Here is a 26,115-nt window from a genome sequence, read left to right on the forward strand (position 1 = left end):
AAAAAGTCACTTTCACTGACAATATCATCGCTGTGATATGTTTTACTGTTTTGAATCACTAATATTTGTGTTCAGCGAAATCTCCCGAGTAAAACAGTACCCCCCATGTACAGGTTTTAGGGTGTCGTAGAACGTTACAGGGTAAAATACAGTGATAGCAAATTAAATTCTCTGGACTTTCGACCTGGGTTGGCAGGCAGGTCCCTTAAATTGCAATCAATAAAATAACTTAATTATGTAAAAATATTACATAAATACGCACGTAGAATTTAAATATATATGCATATTTATATATTTGAAGTCTACGTGTATATTTATATAATTATTTATGTAATTTTGTATATGGACATATGAATAGTTCGTATTCTTTTTATTTATTTATATATACATAGATATATATACAATTTCATTCTAAGTGTATTTTGATATAAATATATATATATTAATATCAAAATACAGTTAGAATAAAATTTCGTATAGATATATAATTTTTTTAAAATTTTTATTTTTATTTTTTTTATTAAAATTACTTATTATTTGTATTTTATAATAATATATATATAGTTATTATATATATATGCACGTGTGTAATTTAATTCTACGTGTATTTTTATATTAATATATGTACATATTAATATAAAAATACACTTGGCATGACTATATATATATATATATATATATATATATATATATATATATATATATATATATATATATGTGTGTGTTCAAAGTCTGACACTCTACCTTTAAGTAGATTCCAATGAAAAAAAGCCTCGGTGCTGCAGAGCGTGGATATATATGCAGATAGTAGATAGAGCACTCCAGAGGTCTTGTTTAAGATTATTTATTCGGTGTAGAAAAAAATCAACATTTCGAACCTAAGGTCTTTATCAAGATACTAAAACATGTACAACAGTGACATTATATACCCTAACCAATAAAGGAGTAATCACTAACCTGGAAAGAGCTGTGTATCCCCAAGCCATGTGTGAACGCTGATGTGTGATTACAAAGACTGCCGTGGTGATCCTGTCGGTGAGTGATGACGTCACCAGAAGTGCGACCGGAAGAGATCGTGAGTGTGCGTCTAGGTAACCAAGGGAACTGCTTGTGAACGGACTTATGTGCTGAATGTAAAATGGCAACAGTTAAAAGAATATGGAAATAAAAACTGGACTGCTAATGGAACTGGATCTTACTGTGGAGGTGTATTATATGCAAAAAATAGCTAGCCATATGATTATTGATTATTGCAGGAAACTGCATAATGTATATTTAAAAAAAGTAAACTGAGTCTGAAAGGCAACAAAATGAGAAAAATGTAGACAAAAAAGTGTGTTGTACGGATAGGAGGTATGTGAGAAAATCCAGATGGATGGAGTGTGAGGTGTGTGAATATGTGTATATATATATATAAACGGAACGTGACCCAAACAGAACGTGACAACAACACCTAAATGAGTGAAAAATCCAGTGAAAGGGGATCCTAAGTGATCCTATGTACATAAATCAGAGTGAGTGCATATGAAAATGATGAAAAAGGGTGAAGAACGATGAAGCATGCAGGAGAATGTGTAAGTAGGTAGACACTGAACTAGGCCTAATGCTAAGTGTGTAGTGGGCGTGACAGTGTAAGGAAGAAAGAAAGAATAGAAAAGTGATGAGACAAGGAGAGCCTAATAAATACAATTTAGACATAGCCTCAATATATGCAACAAGCTATGTATAAATCCACAGTATAACGTCCAGCAGTGTATAAGTGGCATGATAAATAACATCATGATACAGAACTTGAGCAACTGACTAACGGAGAGATCAAAAAGGGCCAAAATGAACTCCGTGCTGAAACAAAAATAATGCATGGAAGACATAGTAAATCTGTCCAGGTATAGGTAGATATGAGTTCAGCTCGGTTGATGTATTCAAAAAAACGTTTAAAAAATATATTCAACAGATATTCAATGGACATGTGTTCAAATCAGTTGGAGGAATATTCAAAACCCGTATAGAAAGTATTCAAAAAATATTCAACGAGTGTCCAAAAAGGCATGGAGAGAAACGTATTCATTGAGGCCCCTGGGATGTAAGGTATCCAATGTCTTGATCCAGTATGCCTCACGTTGGAGCAGGACCCTAGATCGATCACCCCCCTAGAGAGAGGGGGGATGTGGTCAATCGCTATAAATTTAAGAGTGGGTAGACGGTGGTTCATCTCCAAGAAATGCTTGGCCACCGGTTTGTCTGTCTTGCTGTCCCTGAATGCAGTCATAATGCCTGAGCGATGTCCTCGCATTCTGTCCCGTAGTGTAAGATCGGTTTTACCCACGTAGTATAGTCCGCAAGGACAAGATATTAAGTAAACTACGTGGGTGGTGAGACAAGTAATGTAGTGTTTAATGGGGTAACGCTTCCCTGAGTGTGGATGGGCAAATGAGGAGCCTGTGAGCATATGGCCATAGGTAACACAATTGGTGCATTTGAAGCAACCTGTTTTGCTGTAGGTTTTTAGCGTCCCGTATTGTTCAGGACAATCACTTTTGACCAAAATGTCCCTGAGGTTCCGATTCCGTTTGAAAGCAATACGGGGAGAATGAGAAAAAGCAGAATGTAATGTGGGATCAGAGGACAACAAGTCCCATCTCCTACGGATGACCTTGGCGATTTGATCACTAGCCGTGTGGTATAGCAGAGGTAGTGTGACAATCCTGGGTTTGTTGGAAGACATCGTAGGTTGTATGTCAGACTTATTGTAGATCGCCCACGCTCTGTCAAGGGAACGTTTCAGTGTTGGGTATGAATATCCCCTTTTCAAAAATGCTTGTTGCATCGAGGAGATCTGTGTCCTGGTGTTGTTCGAATCTGAATTGTTCCTCAGGACTCTGAGGAACTGTGAGATCGGCAATGATCTCTTAAGTGCACCAGGATGGAAGCTTGTGGCATGAAGGACTGTGTTGCGGTCCAAGCTTTTTTTGAATAGGGTATAGCCAATAGAGTGGTGGGAACGATAGATTTCCACATCTAAAAATTGGATCCTCTCGATATTGCAGCAATGGCTAAAACGTACCGGGGAATTGATCGTGTTGAGCTCTTGGATCATAGTCTCAAAGGATGAAGGAAGACCGACCTTACACTACGGGACAGAATGCGAGGGCATCGCTCAGGCATTATGACTGCATTCAGGGACAGCAAGACAGACAAACCGGTGGCCAAGCATTTCTTGGAGATGAACCACCGTCTACCCACTCTTAAATTTATAGCGATTGACCACATCCCCCCTCTCTCTAGGGGGGGTGATCGATCTAGGGTCCTGCTCCAACGTGAGGCATACTGGATCAAGACATTGGATACCTTACATCCCAGGGGCCTCAATGAATACGTTTCTCTCCATGCCTTTTTGGACACTCGTTGAATATTTTTTGAATACTTTCTATACGGGTTTTGAATATTCCTCCAACTGATTTGAACTCATGTCCATTGAATATCTGTTGAATATATTTTTTAAACGTTTTTTGAATACATCAACCGAGCTGAACTCATATCTACCTATACCTGGACAGATTTACTATGTCTTCCATGCATTATTTTTGTTTCAGCACGGAGTTCATTTTGGCCCTTTTTGATCTCTCCGTTTAGTCAGTTGCTCAAGTTCTGTATCATGATGTTATTTATCATGCCACTTATACACTGCTGGACGTTATACTGTGGATTTATACAAAGCTTGTTGCATAAATTGAGGCTATGTCTAAATTGTATTTATTAGGCTCTCCTTGTCTCATCACTTTTCTATTCTTTCTTTCTTCCTTACACTGTCACGCCCACTACACACTTAGCATTAGGCCTAGTTCAGTGTCTACCTACTTACACATTCTCCTGCATGCTTCATCGTTCTTCACCCTTTTTCATCATTTTCATATGCACTCACTCTGATTTATGTACATAGGATCATTTAGGATCACCTTTCACTGGATTGTTCACTCATTTAGGTGTTGTTGTCACGTTCTGTTTGGGTCACGTTCCGTATATATATATATATATATATATATATATATATATTCACACTCCATCCATCTGGATTTTCTCACATACCTCCTATCCGTACAACACACTTTTTTGTCTACATTTTTCTCATTTTGTTGCCTTTCAGACTCAGTTTACTTTTTTTAAATATACATTATGCAGTTTCCTGCAATAATCAATAATCATATGGCTAGCTATTTTTTGCATATAATACACCTCCACAGTAAGATCCAGTTCCATTAGCAGTCCAGTTTTTATTTCCATATTCTTTTAACTGTTGCCATTTTACATTCAGCACATAAGTCCGTTCACAAGCAGTTCCCTTGGTTACCTAGACGCACACTCACGATCTCTTCCGGTCGCACTTCTGGTGACGTCATCACTCACCGACAGGATCACCACGGCAGTCTTTGTAATCACACATCAGCGTTCACACATGGCTTGGGGATACACAGCTCTTTCCAGGTTAGTGATTACTCCTTTATTGGTTAGGGTATATAATGTCACTGTTGTACATGTTTTAGTATCTTGATAAAGACCTTAGGGTCGAAACGTTGATTTTTTTCTACACCGAATAAATAATCTTAAACAAGACCTCTGGAGTGCTCTATCTACTATCAGTATGTATATATGTGTGTGTGTGTATATGTGTGTATATATATATATATATATATATATATATATATATATATATATATATATATATATATATATATATATATATATATATATATTATTAACTTAAACTTAATTTTTTTTTTTATGATTTTACACATGCAGGGAGACTGCCTGTCAGCACAGACAGTCCTCCTGCAGGCAGACATTAGGACACCTATTGTGACCATGTGGTCGCCCTATTGAGCGATCACATGGCCACAGGGGTCCTAATTCGCCATGGGGAGACTATCTGGGCTGCAGGCAGTCTCCCCACAACGGGAGCACCGCCGATCGCCGCCGGGGGAACGACGGCGATCGGGTAAGTACATTGGACCGTTAGGACGGTTCAGGACCGTCACCGGTCCGCAACGCAAAAATGCCGATGACGGTCCTGAACCGTCCTCCGTCCTTAAGGGGGTTAAATTGGGCTCACCTGGCAATCCACAGGTGTCCGAGATTGTTTTCAGTGATCAAGAGAGCCCTGAGGCACAATGCCATCCATGAGTTAAACTGAAAAACAACATATTTAATCTTTGTGACACTTAAATAGAATTTGCATAATAATTTGTAACGGTTTATTATTTTTTTTTTTTTATGCTGCACAGTATGTCTGTCGTTCTAAGGGACGGTTGTGTCTGCATTCAAAGTTGCATTACCATAGCTGTCTTCAATGTTAAGGAGGTCCTTGGCAGGCGTCTATATGTGCAACTGCCCCAACACCTATTTCACTCACTAGTTTATTTACTTTTGACACAGTAGCTCTGGGAATGGAACGTGTGTGTTTGTGCACATCTGCCTGGCCTTCTCTTTATTTATATTTTCAGGAGCTTGCTGATTAGGTCACAACAGTTGAACCATTTAACATACCTCCCAACAATAGAAAGTATAAAGTCAGAGTAGGGACCTGGTGGGTTGCTCTGAGGTCGTTATATCCAGGGGGAAAAAAATTGTCAATGCATGAAAGCACACTAGTCCATATGGCCCCAAGGAACATGAATGCAAAAAGATCAGATCGTGTCAGAAGGATGAACTTCTGTTAGGCTGAGCTGTATGAAAAAAGGCAGTCTTGTCCATATTCTGTGGGTTTAAGGATGCCACAATGGATATGCAGGACTTGAGGTCTCATAGGACAGTCCCAAGGATTTGCTGAATAGGTCCCATTCAGATGTATAGAAAGGTGTACAGAGTCAGGGTTCTTCACTAAAGTGAGTATTCTCAGTTCTTAAATGTGGATTTCTAACACTATTTATTTTTAAGTTGCAGATACCAGGGAGTGAGGATCCGCTGCTTGTTAAGGCAAAATACTCCACGAGGAGCATAAATTACTATTTTAGACTATTTTAAAGGAACACTATAGCATTAGGGATACAAACCTGTATTGCTAACAATAGAGTTGTTAACCTGCCAATTTGTTTTATTGGGCCACTCCAGAACTTAAAAAAAGTTTTCATTCACCCATACTTCCCTGGATAGCATTGGGAGTCTAGTGTACAAATGAGGCAAACTGCTGTGCCAATCAGCATTTCCTCAAGTCTATGCATCTGTACGGGGAGCAGAGCATGGAGATGCTGAATATTGATACTGCAATCTTTTAAAGGTCCGATTCTACAAAACACCACTGTCAGAATGACAGCCTCAAGAGATGGCATTAGACAACGGTGTGAGCAAAAAAAAAAAAAAAAAAGAGAGGAAAAAAAGGCATATTTTACACTGTTCAGTATGCAGACACAGAACCGGTACATTAAGCTGCCCCTTTAAAGGGAGCCTCTGTGCTGTAATTAAAGTAATGAAAAGAGATTTTAACGCTTTACTCTGCCAACGGAGGGGGACTATTTCATAAGTTAGGGTAAGGGACACTGTAGCATTCCTTTAACTTTTGCCACTTCTACCAATCTTCACACTTCCTCTTCCCACCTCTCTCCTCTCAAACAATTGAGGAAATCGGCAGCAAGAAAGGCGTGTGTTATACGCTGGTGTGTAAGAGAGAATGTAGTTATCTCTGAGTAAATGGCTAGTTATGGATGTTTGTGAAGTGTAGAGTCTACATCATGTTATACTATCACACCATTGTTAAGTTTACAGATTTACTTATTGGGTCCTTCCTCTGGCATAAATACTCAACCAAACTGCCATTATGGGGCTACCTGACAACTGAGACAGTCGCACCGCAGCCAATCCCACCCATTTGTGCCATGAGATTGCGACAACACCTCGATCACATGACTTGAAGTGTGATTGACAGATTCACAGCAGAGTGCTGCCTGAGTTGTCAGGCACACCCCTCAGCTTCTAATTAATAAAAATCACTTAAAGGACCACTATAGGCACCCAATGTAGTGGTCTGGGTGCCAGGTCCATCTAGGGTTAACCCTGCCTGCTGTAAACATAGCAGTTTAAGAGAAACTGCTATGTTTACATTAGGGTTAATCCAGCCTCTGGTGGCTGTCTCATTGACAGCCGCTAGAGGCGCTTCCGCGCTTCTCACTATTATTTTCACAGTGAGAAGACGCCAGCGTCTTGCTGCCCATGCGCATTCAGCCGATGACGGCCAGAGGAGAATCCCCAGCACCGAGGGAGCCCCGCGCTGGAGAAAGGTGAGTGCTTAACACCCTTCCTCCCCCTTCAGCCCGGCGGGAGTGGGACCCTGAGGGTGGGGGCAGTTTATTTTCCTGGCACTATAGTGGTCCTTTAATTATTAAAATAAATACACACTTAGTGTGTGTGTGTGTGTGTGTGTGTGTTTGTGTTTGTGTATATATTTTAATGCTACATGTATATATGTTTTATTACATAATCTATGAATCATGTGATTTTATTAATTTTATTGGGGGACCTGCCTGACAGCAAGGTAGAAAGTTCAAATAATTTAATTTGAAAGCTCCACATTTGACCCTGTAACGCAGAGCTCAACAAATCCCAGGTCGCAATTGTGACTAATAATTTTGCCCTAGTGCCTGGGATTGGTCAGACCTTTCTCCCCACCACCTGTCTCAACGCTGTGCAAGCTCTCTGTCCGCCCGTGTGCCGGAAGGTAGTGAAGAGAACTGTAAATACTTCTGCTCTGCTTGCTGCACGCCTCTATTCCACTGAGCACGCCCCCACACCACAGAGCATGCCTCCAGCCAGCCCACATACCGCAGAGCCGGCTGCCCGCCCCTTCCCCCTGTGCGGCCTCAGAGCAAGGAGAAAGTAATTAAAGTTCACTACCTCCCGGCGAACAGAAATACAGGAGAAGGAGGGGGGAGTCTGAACAGAGCGGACAACTCCCATCAGCCTCTGCAACCACCTACTGCCCAGTCCTACTGGACCCCAGGAAAGCCACCCTCCTGAACTCAAATGGTAGGTGGCTAAAAGGAGGGTGGCTAAAAATATGCATTTTTTAAAATTTCTTTTTTCTTTTTATGTGGGTATCTGTGACAGTGTTTGTATCTATCGTGTGTGTGTGTGTGTGTGTGTGTTTGACTGTGTGTACCCAGAAATGTGTCTGTCTATCAGTGAGTGGGTGGGTCTCTGTCAGTGAATGTGTATGTTTGTCACCAGCACCCTTTTGATCGCTTGGGAATGGTGTTTTTACTCTCCTTTTTTCCCAAACGCTGTGCCTGTCTCCATAGCTGATCTTATCAATCTTGATGATCTCAGTCAATCCAATGCTTTCTTATAGGAAAGCATTGGGAGCTGTTGAGCATGCGCTGCAAAATGCTGCACCAATATGCATCTCTATGGCGAGCATTCTGCGCCTCCATGCAGATCGGAGACCCTATAGTGGCCGTTTGTCTGACTGTCACTAGAGATGGTTCTAGGCAGCAATGTAAACAACACTGCCTTTTCTCTGGAAAGGCAGTGTTTACATTGAAAAGCCTGCCAGGACAAGCTATAGACACCAGAGCCACTACATTAGCTTGGTTCTGGTGACTATAGTGTTCCTTTTAGGAATTGTATTTTCATTGTAGGGGGAAAATAACTGGCTCCTAACTTTTTAAACAGCCTTGCTGTAACTTTCCAAAACCCCTAAAAACTTGTACATGGTACACGACTGGACATATACCCCATTCTGGATACACTAGGTCAGGCATAGGCAACCTTCGGCACGTCAGATGTTTTGGACTACACCTACGATAATGCTTTGCCAGCATTATGGGTGTAAGAGCATTATGGGGGATGTAGTCCACAACATCTGGAGTACCAAAGGTTTTGCATTTCCCTGCACTAGGTTGCCTACTTTTGCAAATGGTATACCACGATGGAAGTAATTTTCATTCCTGGGCTGCCATACGGTCTTAAAGGTAACATAGGCCTAGGAAACCAATCTGACAAAATTCGAATGTGTAAAAACTGAAATGGGTAAACCCTAAATTAGACCCCAAACCTCATAGCATTCCTTTTGCCACTGCTACCAATATTCACTCTTCCTCTTCCCACCTCTCTCCTTTCAAACAATTGAGGAAATCGGCAGCAAGAAAGGCGTGTGTTATACGCTGGTGTGTGAGAGAGAATGTGGGCTCGTTGGATATCACAGCATACAAATGTGTATCTTATTGCAGTAAAAGCTAATCGTCTTATGACATTAACAGTTAAAATGCCATGCAGAAGTTGGGGGGGGGAAAAAACAATCTTACTCTTTCTCTCACTTATTTTTAAAGATTTTATTCATACATTTTTCCTGAACAAGATGATGTTTAGGTGTGCACTTAATATGAAAGTGGTAAATTATGGTTGAACAGAGCTATAGCTCAAATTCTAGGTTTGGTTTTGCTCAGATCTTGTACAATTGCACCCGTCCTTAAAGGTTTAAAATTTATAGCCATAAAGAAAATCTATTTACTGTGTACACTGCTAAATATTATGGATTGTTTGATACCTTCCATAATCCCATATAGTTATGGCTAGTGTTGGCAGCCACAATGGTCAAGATTGGGTGAACATGGTGAAAAATGTAGTTTGCAATCATCTGTGATTATCTGGTTGATATACCTAATCTAATATAACAGCACAATGGGTGGGAGAGTTGGAAATCTTTCAGAGCTGTGTTTGCCAGTCATCATGCAATTGTGGTATATGTCATACATTATTAAATCATAAGAGATAAAAGCACCGTTTTTAATTAATACATTTAGAAATAAATAAATGTTTTAATGTATTCCCTTTATATTTTAGGCATCCTGGGCTTGTGTTCCATCAAGAAGTGAAATTGTAAATCTGGAGAGCAGCAACATAGATGATATTTTGAGTAAGAATTTATGTGCACTCCACAATTAAATATGCTGGCATCCCCACTCTTTGGGGGAAAATAACCAATATTAAATGCTTAAAGATAGTTGTAGTCAAGTAACATTTTAGCTTTGAAAAATAAATGTTTATGTAGCAACTAAACTTGGGTCTCGGCTGAACCTTAACTGCAAGCACCGGCTCTAAAATGTGTGTTTTCAAAGGGCATTATATCTATGATCAATACACCAAAACTGCTTTATTAAGCTAAAGTTGTTTTAATGCCTATAGTATCTCTTTAGTTTAAAAGCGGCACCTCAAAGGCGATAAAATAGCATTATACTAATATATTTGAGTCCAATATAAACCATTGTGAACAAAAAGGAAAAGGAAACCGTGCCCTTATTGTGATACGAACATACGTACTCGAATCCTTATGGTCATACAGTCTCAGTAGTATACCTCAAAAAGAGAAGAATATGCAAAATAATAGTGTAATCCTGTAAATAATCCGTAAAGAAATAAAAAATATATAGATATACACTCACATTAGTCAGAGCTAAATACAGAGCTCTGCTGTTCTTGCGCATAGACGGAATAATCCCCGTCCTAGGATAAATATGAGGTAGTCCACGTCTCTTGATGGTCTCAAACAAAGAACATATAAACAGACAGAAGAATCCACATAGTGTAGTAAATACTGGTAACTTTGTGGGTGACAAGTGAATAGAAATTATCGTACTCACATTTACTAGAGCGTGCCTCGCTCTAGTTTGTAACGTATAGGACGGTGGTATAATCCCCACCAAGGAATAGGATGTTGACCAGGAAAAAATATATAATGGATATCTCAGAGTGATAAAAAAAAATAAAAATATATATATATATATATATATATATATATATATTAAAACTGTTTATTATACATATAAATCAATAAAAACAAATATAAGTAAAACACTCTATGAGAAAGTCCATAAAAAGTCCACTTTTTATGGACTTTCTCATAGAGTGTTTTACTTCTATTTGGCTGCTGCCAGTCTGCACTACTAAAGACAGCCAGCTGGCCCATGAGCTATCAGCTGACACTCTCACTCAATAGCAAAGCCCTTTTTTAAGATGCCAATGAACTGATACTCTCAACCAATGTAGGAAGTTCCAGCTCTCTGTCATTAGTATTGGAGATGGATATTGGCACTCGGCAGACCCCATTGGTAAAGCCAGTCTTTCTAAAATGATGAGTGTTTGTTTTTAAGCACTTCCTGTTTAGCACGAGGTTTGACTGTTGCATTCTTAATGATCCATAATATAAATAAACACAAAACTTATTTTATCTAACGTGTTTATTTAATAACTTCAATATTACACCTTGGAGAAAGAACCTTTATTATGGATTTCACAATGCCAATTTAAACATCAACATCCTTAATAATAATAAAACCATAACTTTAAAACCAAGCCAAAATACTTTCCAAGGCTCCTCCCCCCCAAAGCCAGAGCCATAAATATATCTTAAAACCACATCGACCCACCTGTGATGCCCAGGAGGGTGACTTATATCCCAACGCTCGCGAGGTTCTGGGATTCCAAACTTGGTGGCCCCCCAATGCCCACGGCCATCTCCAACATAGATGGAATACTTAATATATATCCACACCAATGTCGGAACAAATGAATTGCGTCATTCCTATAGAAACCTGCACAACTGCCCTCAATATCTGTGTCTGTAAAATACATCCCCAAAGTTGTAAAAACACTTCTTATGCTCTATTTAATTTTGATTTGCACGGTTTATGGCAGTTTTAAATAGCTTATTTTCATTCAGCAGTGCCTTGGTATAATTTCCGACCAAATAAAACATCTAGAAAACTTTTCGCCACTAAAAACATTTCCTTCTTAATTAATTACCACAAATTGACCGTGGTTTTTTTTTTTTTTTTTTTTGACACAATGTTGTTTCCTCCCAGATGAACCACTAACACTTCTGGGTAAGAATAAACAAACGACGTACATTGTTGCAATAGCTTTAAATAAATGTGACCATTTTGCACCACAAATCCATTGCCAAATAGTTTAACTGTTGTGCTTCAAAACCAAGATTTTCACCATATGTTCGCTCTTGTTCTCTCTTCTGGGCCCAAACTACAAACGAATGACCAATAACCCATGCAAACGCCGGCTTCATATTACCCAACAAAAGAAAAATTATTAATATACGTACTAATTTCCATAAAAAAAATAATAAACTTTCATAAATACCAATTAACCATTTACCAATAAGCATATTTTATTTTTTATTATCAAATGAAGCCTGACATATAATTGAAATTTATTAGTCCCAGCTTTTGAATCACTTAAACCACACCTCGCCGCTTCGTTTGCAGCTCCAATTTTAAAAGAATAAGATGAGTAACACTCCTTGCCCAACCAAATTATTTAAACATATTTCCCTCTTGATCCGTTAAGGTTTTCTAATAAATATCATTACTCTCTTATTGCGCACCATAACATCCTCAACTGCAAACCCGATAAACAAAATTTACTCCTAGCAACCAACTCTCCAATCGCACAGCTTCAGATAGAAATCCACCCATGCTAAATTACTTGTAACTTTGATTTAGAAAACCATTCTGCATCACATGAACTATAAATTGCACTGCACTCTCCTTATCATCCTCTCCTAATGGATCGTTCCCACTTACTTTGTTAAAATTCAACCTAGCTTAAGTCAGCAAAGCTGAAGCTGCCACTAAATTCATTATAGTAACACTTAACTGTCCCCAATCAATTCCCAAAGGTCTGTTGGAAACTGGATTATTTTTGTTTCCTGAAAATCCTGCAATTGTAACCATGAAAGAGCATCAGCTAGTCTATTCATTTTCTTGGTATATGCCTGGCTTTGAGCCAAATACAGATGATACTTGAAAAATAAGAATATCGTGCAAAAGTTAATTTATTTCAGTAATGCAATGTAAAAGGGAAACTAATATATGAGATAGATGCATTACATGCAAAGCAAGATAGTACAAGCCGTGATTTGTCATAAGTGTGATGATTATGGCTCATGAAAACCTCAAATCCACAATCTCGGTAAATTAGAATATTGCATGCAATCAATAAAACTTGTGTACATAGAACAATATCGGACCTCTGAAAAGTATAAGCATGCATATGGACTCAGTACTTGGTTTGGGCCCCTTTTGCAGCAATTACTGCGTCAATGCGGCGTGGCATGGCTATCAGCCTGTGGCACTGCTGAGGTGTTATGGAAGACCAGGATGCTTCAATAGCTGCCTTCAGCTCTTCTGCATTGTTTGGTCTCATGTCTCTCCTCTTTCTTTTGGCAATGCCCCATAGATTCTCTATGGGGTTCAGGTCAGGCGAGTTCGCTGTCCAATCAAGCACCGTAATCCCACAGTCATTGAACCAGGCTTTGGTGCTTTTGGCAGTGTGGTCAGGTGCCAAGTCCTGCTGGAAAATGAAGTCGGCATCCCCATAAAGCTAATCTGCGGAAGGAAGCATGAAGTGCTCCAACATCTGCTGGTAGACGGCTGTGTTGACCCTGGACTTAATGAAGCACAGTGGACCAACACTAGCAGTTGACATGGCTCCCCAAATCAACACAGACTGTGGAAACTTCACACTGGACTTCAAGCATCTTGCAGTGTGTGCCTCTCCATTCTTCCTCCAGACTCTGGATCCTTGGTTTCCAAATGAGATGCAAAGTTGCTCTCATCAGAAAAGAGGACTTTGAACCACAGAGCAACAGACCAGGTCTGTTTTTCTTTAGCCTTCTGACGTTGTTTGTTTGTTTGTTCAGGAGCTGCTTGATAAGAGGAATACGACCGCTGAAGCCAATGTCCGTCTGTGTGTGGTGGCTCTTGATGTACTGACTCCAGCACCTTTTTCTTCCACACTTTTCCCTTCCACATAACTTTCTGTTAATGTGCTTTGATACAGCACTTTGGGAACATCCAACTTCCTTCACAATTACCTTTTGAGGCTTTTCCTCCTTATGGAGGGTGTCAATGATGGTTTTCTGCACAACTGTCAGGTCAGTAGTCTTCCCCATGATTGTGATTCCTACTGAACCAGACTGAAAGACCATTTAAAAGCTCAGAAACCCTTTACAGGTGTTATGGCTTTCTTAGCTGATTAGAGCGGGACACTGTGAGCCTAGAATATTGCACCGTTTCACAATATTCTAATTTACTGAGATTGTGGATTTGGGGTTTTTGGGGTTCTTCGTACTTATGACAAATCACGGCTTGAACTATCTTGCTTTGCATGTAATGCATCAATCTCATATATTAGTTTCCCTTTTTATGTTGCATTACTGAAATAAATTAAGTTTTATTTTTTATATTTTAATTTTATTTATTTTATAATGAACAATATTCTAAGTTTTCGAGTATCACCTGTATTTAATTGCAGACACCTTTAAAACCAAATGCCCCAGCAGATTAACTACCCTTTTACACCATGACTGTAAGGAATTGATTACCATCGCTACACTCAAATTATCACATATAGCAATCAATCGCCTACATCTCCATATTCCCCCCCATAAATATGTGGCTGCTACAATAGGGAATAAATCCAACAACTTTAATTTCTTCGTTAAACCTTCTTGTGCCCAACATCCTGGCCATTCTTGAGAACCCCACTGTCCTTCTTTTTGTGTACCAAAAACAATGACACATGATGCATCTGTGAACAGCTCCAAACTATCAAATCTGTAAACTCCCTCTGTCACATTGATCTTCTATTAAAGATAACCCTTGATGCAAATGCAACAAACCTAATAATGATTGTAGCACATTTTAAGCTCACTTTTTCACAACCCATTACCTGTTGAATCGGCATCCTCATCTTCATAATCTAATCCTCTGGCAACCTAAATTCCATTTTTTTTTTTCATGGAACAATGATTACACCAAGGAATTGAAAACAAGTGGGTAAAACAGTCTTATCTGTTGCGAAAAGAATACCGAAATTATAAGTACGTTTTGAGAAATTTCTAGCAAGCTCTTACAGTTGCCACTTTCTTTGAGCCCACAATAAAATCGTCCAAATAGTGCACTAACTGTTTCTGACCAGATTGGTACTGCACAATCAATTCAATAAAATTGCAAATGACTCACAGTAAGAACATGAAAACGCACAGCACATTGGTATGCACTTGCCTAAAATACTTTCCTTCAAATTGAAAACCTGACGAATTAAATGACTCAGGATGAAATGGTTAGTCAAAAGCAGCTATGGTATCTCTTATTGCCTCCTCCCGCATTCTATTACCAAATGTAAAACTTTATCAAAAGTTGAATAGGACACTGAACTATCTTCCTTTAGAAAACACATAATTTAAAGATTCTCTCTTTGGATATGATAGGTGGTGTATCAATCTAAATGACCCTAGCTCCTTCTTTGGAACAAAGCCTAAAGGGGATACCGAAAACTCTTGAAAGGGTGAACAGAGAAAAAGGGCCTTCAATCCTACTTAACTTTAACTCTTTACAAATCTTTACCTACGCTTTATATTTGGCAACTCTAAAACTGATTTTTAACTTCGTACTATATACAAGTAACCGGAAACCACTCTCAAAACCATTTTTAAAAAACATTTTTTAATAATGTAATTTATTAAGTGAAAATACCACTTCACCTACAACAGCAGCATTCAGTTTTTTGTTCCTCACCCGGCTCATGACTGTGACCCATGACATCCTGGGCAGTTTCAATCACCTCAGTCATCCTAGGTCTCTCCTCAGCCGCCGCCTTCTTCTTCTTCTTCTTCTTCTTCTTACTTTATTCATATTTTCTGCTCTGCTTCCACAGCCTCTTCTTGCTTTATTGAAGATGGTGAGAAAATCTCCCTGGACACCTCTGTTCTCACCTCAGGAATCCTGCAGGGTCACTTTCACCAGACTTGTCTGTTTATACTGGCCCCTTAATTCAGGGCTAGACAAATCCCAGGCGCCATGGCGACTAAATATTTTGTCCTGGCATCTGGGATTGGTCAGCTCCTCCTTCTGTCTCAATCCCCATGCAGGGGAATTGCAAGCAAACCTGGTAAACACGGCTCTGCTCCCCGCCCTCCTCCCGACCCAATACTCGACTCTGCTACCCGCCCACAAGCCCCATTCCGCAAAGCCGGTGGAACACCGGCAACCAGTCCTTTCCCCTGCATGACCTCAGCACCGGGAGGAAGTTATTACAGTTCCCTCCACTTCTGCCGCACAGAGAGAGCTGCTGAGACGGCGAGGAGGAGAAAGGAGGGAGTCTGGAGCAGTGGCTGCCTACTCCCATCAGCCGCTGCCAGCCCAACTAACCTGTCACCTGCTGCTGCCTAATCCCACTAGACACCGGGAAACCACCCTCCTGAGCCCAAAAGGTATTCATCTTTTTACCAGCGCCGTGCCGATCTCACCAGAGCTGGCCCGCCTCTATAACTGAGATCATCAATTGCCAGTCAGCATTTCCTTATAGAAATGCATTAAATCAAATAAAAGCATCTCTATGAGCAACGTGCAGCGCGTGGAGACGCTGAATGTAGGTGTTGCACATTGTGCAGCACTGAGATAGGCGACACTTTATTTTATCTTTTCTCTGAAAAGGTAGTTTTTAAATTGAAAGGTCTGCAGGGACTGGCTATAGACACTAGAACCATAACGTTAAGCTGTAGTGGGTCTGGGGACTATAGTGTTCCTTTAAAAAATTTATTTTTGTCGTTGGGAGGGTGAGGGGGGGATGGGACTGGCTCCTAACTTTTTTAACTGGCTCCTTAATTGAAAGCAAATTTGTCAAGCCCTGCCTTAATTGTTAGAGGATATGAGCCTGTGCCATCCTCCATTACCAGCTCCTCCTGTAACTCAGCCCCTTCCTTCCCTCCCTCATTCAGACCAGCAGCACCAGGGTTGACTCTAAACAGTCTTGCAGCCACTGTGTATCTCCACAGCTTAAAGCTTCTTGTTTCAACTGTCTTAATAAGGATTCAACTGAGCCAGACATCTCTAAGGTAAGAGCAGCAGCTCAAATATATGTCAAAACGGCCAACTTTGATAGTTGTCTGGCACAATCTGAGGTAAATCATTTTTGGCGCCTTTAAATGTATACTCCAGATTTTCTCGCCGCTGCGAACTACCAATCAGGGCTCTTGCCCTGGCCGTGAGCTTCCCACTCTACAAATAGCGCATGCTGACCTGCACCTCACCCCCACTCATGCTGCTCTTAAACTAACCTCACCAATACTTGCCCAACAGTCTCCACGCCATCAAACCTCATGAGGCAGCTTCTTATTTGTCCGCCTGCCTGACATTAGAGTCAATACCATGGTGGAAGGGGTGTCCTGGATAAAAAGTGTTCTGAGTAGTGGTGTAGAGGTGGAAATGAGGGGGGGGGGGGAAGCGGGAAGGGGAAATGGACACGTGGAGGGGAGGTGGGGAAATGGACACGTGGAGGGGAGGTGGGGAAATGGACACGTGGAGGGGAGGTGGGGAAAGGGACACGTGGAGGGGAGAGAGGGTGGACTGGGGGAGACTTTAAAAAAAAAAAAAAAAAGGAGGGGAATAAAACACCTGAAGGGGGTGGGGAGGGGGGGAGGATGAAATTAGATACTTGGGTAGCCTGTGGGGGGGGGGGGGGAAATAAGACATATGGAGAGGGAGTGAGATAAATGGGGAGACTCGAAAGGGGGATGAGACACATGGAGGGGTCTGGGACGAGGTGAGGGCCAGGGCAAGTTTTGCACCTGGCCCCATGGTTTGTAGTTACGCTTATGCCTAACACTATAGTTCTAACACCACAGTTTAGGTAGTTGGCCCCCCTTTCCTCAGGTTAGGTTGTTTACTCCCATTTTCCCACCGCTGCGTGAGGCTCCTTGTGTCTCACCCTACTCCCAATCCGCCTCCTTGGCTGTCTGATAAAAAATGTTTTTTTTTTTGTTTTTTTTTCCTGAAAAGGCAGTGTTTACATTAAAAAGCCTGCAGGGACAGGCTATACTTACCAGAACTACAGTAAGCTGCAATTGTTCTGGTGACTAGTGTCCTTTTAATAACTTTGTTTATATTTCAAAGGGGATTTGGAGCTAAACCCACATTAAAGACATTAAAGATGCTATCTTTTCTTGAGTAATGGGAGCAAGAGCTCATTTTGTTTGGAATCTGGGAGCCAGCTAAAAAAGTTAGGAGCCATTTTTTTTTTTTTTAAATAAAGGGACACTGTAGTCACTAGAACCACTACAGATAAATTTAGTTGTCCTAGTGTATATAGCCTGTCCATGTAGCCTTTTCAATGTAAACACGGCATTTTCAGAGAAAAGGAAGTGCTTACATTGCTGCCTACTAAGAACTCTAGTGACCGTCCCTCAGACGGCCACTAAAGAGTCGTGTGTCAGTGCTCTGCATGGAGGCGCTGAATGTTACCCATAGAGAACATGTGCAGTATCCTCTCAATGCTTTCCTATGGGAAAGCCATTGGCTTTGCTAAGATCATAAAGATTGATGAACTTGACTGTGGAGGCGGGACAAGCCACAGCAAAACCAGCATGGCGTGGGAAAAAAGGTGAGTAAAAATACCAATCATGTGATTGGAGGGGGGGCACATATCTAAACACACAAACTCTAACAGACACCCACACACGCATGTTCTCACACTGACAGGCGCACGCACTGACAGGCGCGTGCTCGCAATGACAGGGACATCCACACACCTGTAATTTGTCGAGCCCTGGTGTAAAAGGATGCAGGTATGCCCTAACTTTAAATAAACTATCCTTCACACCCTAAATGCTATAACCCTATGCCATCCTTAACTCTCTGCCATCAGCAGATATTTTACCCTATTTGATTGCACTGCTAGCATCAGCCGATTACTCTCCTTAATAGTGCACCATACCGAACTCTATTTTGGAATAAAGAGGGTTTATCTCCTTCTCTGCTGAATCGTCAGTAAGGAGTTAACTCTTGTGGTGATATTAAAAACTGTATTTTCTGTAACATAGAAGTTATGTTTGACCTGTTTTCTTATGTCTGTTTTGAGATGTTTTGCCAGAAAAAGTTGATGGCTGTATGAAAATATTTTTATGCTCTTTTTTTTTTTTTTTTTTTTTCTCTTTTCAGGTAATGCAGATGTTGCATTAGTCAATTTTTATGCAGACTGGTATGTCATATTTATTTATTTTCTAAAAGATTAACTAGATACATTTATTTTGAACTGTTTACAGTAAATAGGCGTGTTATTTTGTTTTTAAATGTGTATCTTTTATTTCTTACGTTTCCAACTGCATTCTTCGGCATTTGAAAAAAAAAAATAATAATAATAATAAATTAACAAATAAGTCCTTGATTTTAATATGTTTTTTGGATAAGATTTGTAACTGAAATTCAAATACAATCCAAGGATGCAACCACCAAACCAGAGAGGCTTCTTTCTGGGTCTCTGCAATTATGAGGATGCACTTTAACTAAATTAAATACAGAAAATAAATGTGCACAATTAATGTGTATGTTGGAACATTGTGGAAGGGAGTGTGCCACCCACCAGGAACAAATTAAACATATGGGTCCACAGGGATCACAGTATAGGGTGTAAAAAAATTTTTTTTCTGAATCAAAAGGGCAAAGATAAAGTGCATGAGACCTTAGTCATGCATATGATGATTCCCAAGTTATGAAGTCTGTAGACTTCTGTTTTTAGATTAAATACAGAGTGGGTATATCTGCTTTGCCTTGATTGTTACAGGAGGTTTCTGCACTCACTAATGAAAGCAATTCTCTATTTAAATTTGATTTCAAAAGTAACACTTTTAAATATACTAGGATTATTTATTTCAGGCTTAGAGATTGGTAGAAGCTATAAAGTGGAACTGCACAGCAAAATTAAACTGAAAAAAGTTCATATGCACTGTGTGTATTTAACTTGAATAATAACGATATACTTCCCCCACTTTGCTGCTTCCTTGTGTAAGTCCTCCCAATGTAAATAAAAAATAAAATCAGAAAACAGATAAAAGGGGTTCATATAATGAAAAAAGGAGAAAAGTGCAGTACAGTTTGGTAACAGCCAGCACCCTTTGTAAATATTACTCTAAATCTGGAAACTGAAAGTAGATACAATCCCAGGATTTATGCATGTTAATCTTCACAGCTGTACAGAAATTGCAGGAGACGTTAGTAAATTAGTAGCAATTTTAAAAGACTAATAAAATATGTAAAGAAAAAGGAAAAAAACACACACACACACACACGTATAACATTTAAATATATACATTTCAATGGGTGGTAGTGTGAGACAAAAATGAATATATGATTATCTACAAATTGGAACATGATCAGATGCATAATACGTCGGTAATATTGTCAGAATTATTGGAGGTGTGTATTGATGGAGGTTTCAGGGGTATGCCGATGTAAGAATATGGAGTGCTAAGGCACTTAGGATTATAATTATTTATAGAGACCCTTGGGTATACCTACTTAGCAGATCAATAAGACGGGTGGACTAGGCATGAACAAGCCCTTATTCATAAGATAACTTTGGCAGCCAGGAGGGCAATAGCGGCGGACTGGCTGAAACAATCCACACTGCCAATTAATGGAGTCGTTAACAGAATTAGGGAAGTATACTTGATGGATGATCTGACCGCAAGAGTTCGAGGAACGCAAACACGTTTCCAGAAAGTATGGGCTCCTTGGGAGGCCTGCCCCCTGTGCTGACTTGCTTAGCGGACATAGAGTCTGTGAGATAGGGAAGCAGTGAGACATCGCTCCTCGCCCCCTCCCCTCTCTACTCTTTCATCTCTCTTTCTCTTTTCTATCTCTATCTCTCTGTGTAACACCTCTACTCTCGTACTGTGAGCAAGTAGAGATATAAATAGGACGGTACTCCTGACGTAGGGGTGCTTAGAGGTATATACGCCACAGCCCTTAGGGGACCCACCGGTTACCGGCATTAGACGAGAGCGCACACTGCTGTCTGCGGCAGGGGACCCCATGGCCCCTCCGGCGGATAGAGAGTGATAAACCCACGATAGCATTCTGCCGTAGGTATCTTACCATTGCTTAAACACACCTTCTTACCGCGATAGCAGTACGCCCCCTGGGAACAGATGCAATCCTGCGGCATGTGTGTCACTGTCCATTGGCAGAGGTACAGGTGTTACTACTTTCCTTAGGGTTTCTCGTTCATACCCATATAAAACTAAAAGTTGACAGCCAGTAGCTAGACATACCGAGGAATACAGACAGACATACAGCATTAGTAAAAGACGTAAGTGGTGGTTCCTAGGCAATCACTACACACTTTTTCTCGTTCATAATCTTTTACAACTAAAGTTGGCAGTTAGTAGTTGGACATACCGAGGAATACTGACAGGCATACTTTTTTACTGTACGGCACCCAAAATGCTGTATATATGTCAATGGCTGTGCATAATGCGATATTCCCGATGTAAGTGCATCATATCCTGTCAACATGTATTGAATTACTGAACCATGTATGCTGTATGTATGACAATGGATATGCATTATGTGATGTTCTCGATGTGTGTGCGTTATTTCCTGTCAACAAAAATAAAGAATTAAAAAAAAAAAAAAATTATTTATAGAGTACCAACATATTCTGCAGGGTTTGACAATCAAAGAATGGGGGCGATAGTCAACAATTGGTTGACCATCAAAATAGTAACAAAGACAAGATGTGAAGATGGCCCTGCCTAAAAAAGCATGCAATCTATAAAGGAGTATAGATACATGAGAAATAATAGCATGTCAGGGGAAGGTAATTGTTATTTAAAAGTAACAATTGCTTTTAAATACAGCTTACCCATTTTCCTTGTCTATTATTTAGTTTATCTTCAACATAGTACTGTCAATGGAATAGACATGTAAGTTAAAGGAACTCTCATAGGTTTTTGAAGCCTTGCAGTGCAATATTTCTTGATTGCACCATTACTTCCTTCTGGTGGATCCAACAAATCCAGACATTATTTCCCCTAGATGAAAATCAAGGTGCACTTTCAATGCTAAATAAAAATGCTATTCCAAATACTTCTGATTAACTATCATGTTATGCTGTAACACGTGTATTGCAGCATGTGAAATAAAATAAATAAAACACCATGCAAGTAGAATTTGAAATTAACATCAGATTTTATTTAAGATTGGGATTGCATTGATCAGTTTTCATATTGGAAATGTAATGTTTTATGGTGGATTAATTTGTAAAAATTAAATGTTAAATGTTTACTCCAAGCCCCATTAAATATATCATGAGGAATACAAACTTGCATTCCTAATGCTACAGTGCCTCCTGTCCCTATTTTCATTCAGGCTCCCTCTTTTTCCCCAAAGTAAAATGATTAAAATAAAGGTTTCACTCCACTTTCTACAATACATCTCTATGGGGAGAATTTGATTGTGCAGCATAGCGTTTTTGCCACGCATGCGCTATAGTCTCCCAATGTTTTCCTATGGTGAAGCATCAAGATTAAGGTGGGGTCAGCCGTGGCGTCACCAGCACGGCGTGGGAAAAAAGGTGAGTAAAAACACCTTTCCCATATGATTGGAGTGGCCAGGTCACCTAAACATACAAACTCACTGACCGAAGCAGACACTGATTTGACACACACACACACACTAATTTGATACACACTCTGACTGACAAACACACACACACTAATTTGATACACACTCTGACTGACAAACACACACACTGATACTGCAACGCTAACACTCTCTCATAAATCATTACTTTTTAACATTTTCTTTTATTTATTTCTATTTTAAATCCACCCAGCCTCCCTACCTTTTGGCAGAGGTGGAGTGGATCAACTTTCCCTGGGGTCCAGTGGGTCTGCTGTCATCTCCCTGCTTTGCTTCCTAGAGCGCTGTTTAGTGATGCTGGGCCAGACATAAGCTGGCTCCCTACATCACTGGAAGACACGCCAGGGAGCAGGGCAGGGAGATTACAGCTTCTTCTCCCCCCACATTCAGACATCCGCTTGCCTGCCTCAGCCCTGCATGAGCCGACTGCCCGCCTCCAATACAGTTGCATATAAAAGGATAAAAACCCTTTATTTACTCCCCGAATTTCAGAGCCGATCTCACTCAGTGCTAAGTCGGCGCACCACCTCCTCAGACGTCCCCCGATGGGGGACAGAAAGCGCATGCGTGGTGAGCGTGAGGATGACCAGTGTCCTGTAAATGCCTGCTAGAATTGCCTCTAATGGCTGTCTGGTAGAGGCAGTCTTAGTACTGCAATGAAAATATTGCACTTTCCTAAAAGTTTCTTAAAAACTAAGGGGGTAGGGATATTGCAGCTGAAGTGGTCTGGGTGCTTATAGTGTGCCTTTAAGGGTACGAAATTAGGGAGCAGTGTTTAGTAGATGGCTCCTTATGGCAATTCCTTAAGGATTAGAGAACTATCTACTAAGAAGCTGAAAGACCAAAATTACGAAAAGGACATTTCATAATTTTGGTCTTTCAAACAACTATACTAATACCAAGTAAAAACAATATACTTAGTATTAGTAAATGAGGGAGGTTAAATGCCATCCTCTGCTCGTACCCGCCATGCGCAGGGCTATGTCGACTAAATAACGAGCAGGTAGGGTTACAGGGTGGGAATATTTTTATTATAAGCCCCACTTGCCACCAATGGCTGGGGAGGACAATCGGGGCCCCCCCCTCCACACTGTTATTTAGGGCACCCACCTGTCGACAATGGGTGGGGGATGGGGTGTGACACTGTGTGCACCCTGTTATTATTTTTAATAGCCCCCACTCGCGGGGACCGATGATATGGCTTCTTTTTTTTTTTTTTTAGATGTTACAAGGAGGTAGCCGCAAGCTGGTAGGTCCCTCATTTTGATAAACTACTTACAGAACAAATTACAGGAAGAAATAGCGTCCAACAAGCAATTCGGTCTTCATTTGATTAATTGTTAATCCTATTCGCTCACCTTTGGAATGAAAAATTTTTTTGTCCGAAATGTCCATGTCTACTGCTTACCTCTCCGCCTACCGCAACATCGCCAAGCAGGCCATACCTCTTAAGAGAGGAGTGTTGGAGACCTAATGTGCAAGTGCATTCAAACTTCCCCATAGGGCCAAGAGTCTTTGGGGCCACATTACTTTATTTGGTCAGTGCAGCGGAAGCGCCATACTGACAGCTATTAGAGTTGAACTTAAAGGGACAGTTTAGGGAGCATAAGGCACAATAACTCTGGAGTCACTGCTATAAAATATAAGATGAAAAAGTAGATGAGAAGAACACACTAAAATGTTTGTGTTGTTTTTTTGTTTTTTTTTAATCTCCTTGTTCATTTATTTATTTTCTGACAGGTGCAGATTCAGTCAAATGTTGCACCCTATATTTACGGAGGCTTCAAATATCATTAAAGAAGAGTATTCAGAGAAAAATAATGTAGTTTTTGCTAGAGTTGACTGCGATCAATATTGTAAGTACTAACGGTGTATTTACTGAACATAAACCCTTTTTTTTTCATTTTAGATTTGTATTATATGTATTTAGATAATTGTGTGTGTGTGTGTGTGTTTTCACACCAATTATAATTTTAAAGTGTTCAGTTTTTCCATCTCCTTTGTAGTCTTTGTTCCTTATCTCCTAGAGAAATAAATGTAAATATCTTTATTCTTACTGTAAAGATTTATTTTATTTTCCAGAGGCAAAATATTAAAACAATTAAAATGAAAAAAATATTAACATTTTCTATTACCAACTATAAAATCCAAGTACATGCATTTGCCCCAAAGTTAGTTTTATTTTTAATTTATTATGTTTTTTTTGCCTATTTAGAATTGTGCTGGCATCATTTGCATCTGACTTGAATGTCTTAAATTACATTTTCTTATTTGTAACTGCTTTGCTGACCTTCTGCTAGGCCGCAATGGTTTTAAATAAGCTAGACTATAAATTTTGAGTATTTCATAGAGGTAGGCATCGTTATTCACTAAATTCGGAACCCCTGCACAAAAGAAATCTAAATAGAAAAAGTGAGGCAAAAATGGCTGAGCTAGAAAAAGTTTTTAACTCCGTCATAATCAATGTGTGTGTTTTTGTTTGTTTGTTTGTATCACTATGCACAGCAAAAAAAAACAAAAAATAGTCCTGTCATGGACAAGAACTTCAAAATACATATGGAGAGCAAGAGAATACTGAGAACAGGCAGCAGCTGAAATAGCCTGTCCTTCGGTGGGTCCCCGCTCAGTTCTCAAGCTGGTTTTAGCTCATCTTGTGCCATTACAGAGAGAATATCTCTGAAACATATCAGACTGGTCCCACCCATACGGGCAGTCCAGATCCGAAATGCCAGCAAGTTCCCTCTGCACGAGAGACACCGCAACCCCAGACGATCGTTTCAGCCTTGTTAGGCATCATCAGTGAGGCATAGCTGATATCTCTCTAGGCACCGTGAGCAAGGGGTCCACGTCTGGATTACCCTCTAAACTTATGGAGAGCAAAAAACAGGGAGCAAGAGAATACTGAGAACAGGCAGCAGCTGAAATAGCCTGCCCTTCGGTGGGTCCCCGCTCAGTTCTCAAGCTGGTTTTTCAAAATACATAGCTTACATGTGGTATGGAATTTAGAATGTGCACAATTTTATAGTTCTAATAAACAGGCTAAGAAAACATATCTAATTTGGCTCATAGAAGAATAAAATGCCTCAAAACAGCAGGTCAAGACCAATTTTTTTTTTTTTAATTTTTAGTAAGCAAATGGTGGGGGGGGGGGGGAAGGGCACATATGCTGAAGCTTGAAAGCTAGAGGGGGAGAGTTTACAGAGCTAAGGCAAGAGAGACGCGTACAGAGCCAGGTTTACAGTATTAAATGTAAGTGCAAGACATTAGCATTACACTGTATCATGGTGGATGTTTCTCAGCCTCAGACGTCTTGGGTCCCGGTACAAAAGGCATAATGGTGCCAACATTCCATCGGTGGCGCTTCGTCGGTAGCAGTAAGTCCCCTGAAAGTTCCAATGTTTGCAGAAAGGTGGGAGCATCAGCCATAGAGGTGTAGGTCTTGTCGTTCCGGTCAACCAGCAGCCGCTGGGGTCCCTATTTGTAGGAGATGTCTTTCTCCCTCAATCATTTAGTCAGCAAGTGGAATGATTGTTGCCACAGAACTGCCTACCTGGAGAAGTCCATGTAGAACGTAAGGTGCGACCCTCCAAACAGGGTGGGGTGGTTCCCAGCAACCTCCATAAACATTGCCCTA

The 26,115-nt window shown here is 40.2% G+C and overlaps 1 protein-coding gene across 1 annotated transcript in view; it reads left to right on the forward strand.

Annotated features, from left to right (window-relative positions):
• Positions 1–26,115, forward strand: part of ERP44 (endoplasmic reticulum protein 44) — a 93,809-nt gene that overhangs the window by 6,824 nt on the left and 60,870 nt on the right. The window contains exons 2-4 of the mRNA XM_063450620.1: positions 9,829–9,901; positions 18,999–19,038; positions 24,222–24,337. Of these exons, the coding sequence (XP_063306690.1) occupies positions 9,829–9,901; positions 18,999–19,038; positions 24,222–24,337 (229 nt within the window). The remainder of the gene's footprint in view (positions 1–9,828; positions 9,902–18,998; positions 19,039–24,221; positions 24,338–26,115) is intronic.

This window comes from Pelobates fuscus, chromosome 4, assembly GCF_036172605.1.
Source record: "Pelobates fuscus isolate aPelFus1 chromosome 4, aPelFus1.pri, whole genome shotgun sequence".
In the NCBI taxonomy this organism is placed as follows: Eukaryota; Metazoa; Chordata; class Amphibia; order Anura; family Pelobatidae; genus Pelobates; species Pelobates fuscus.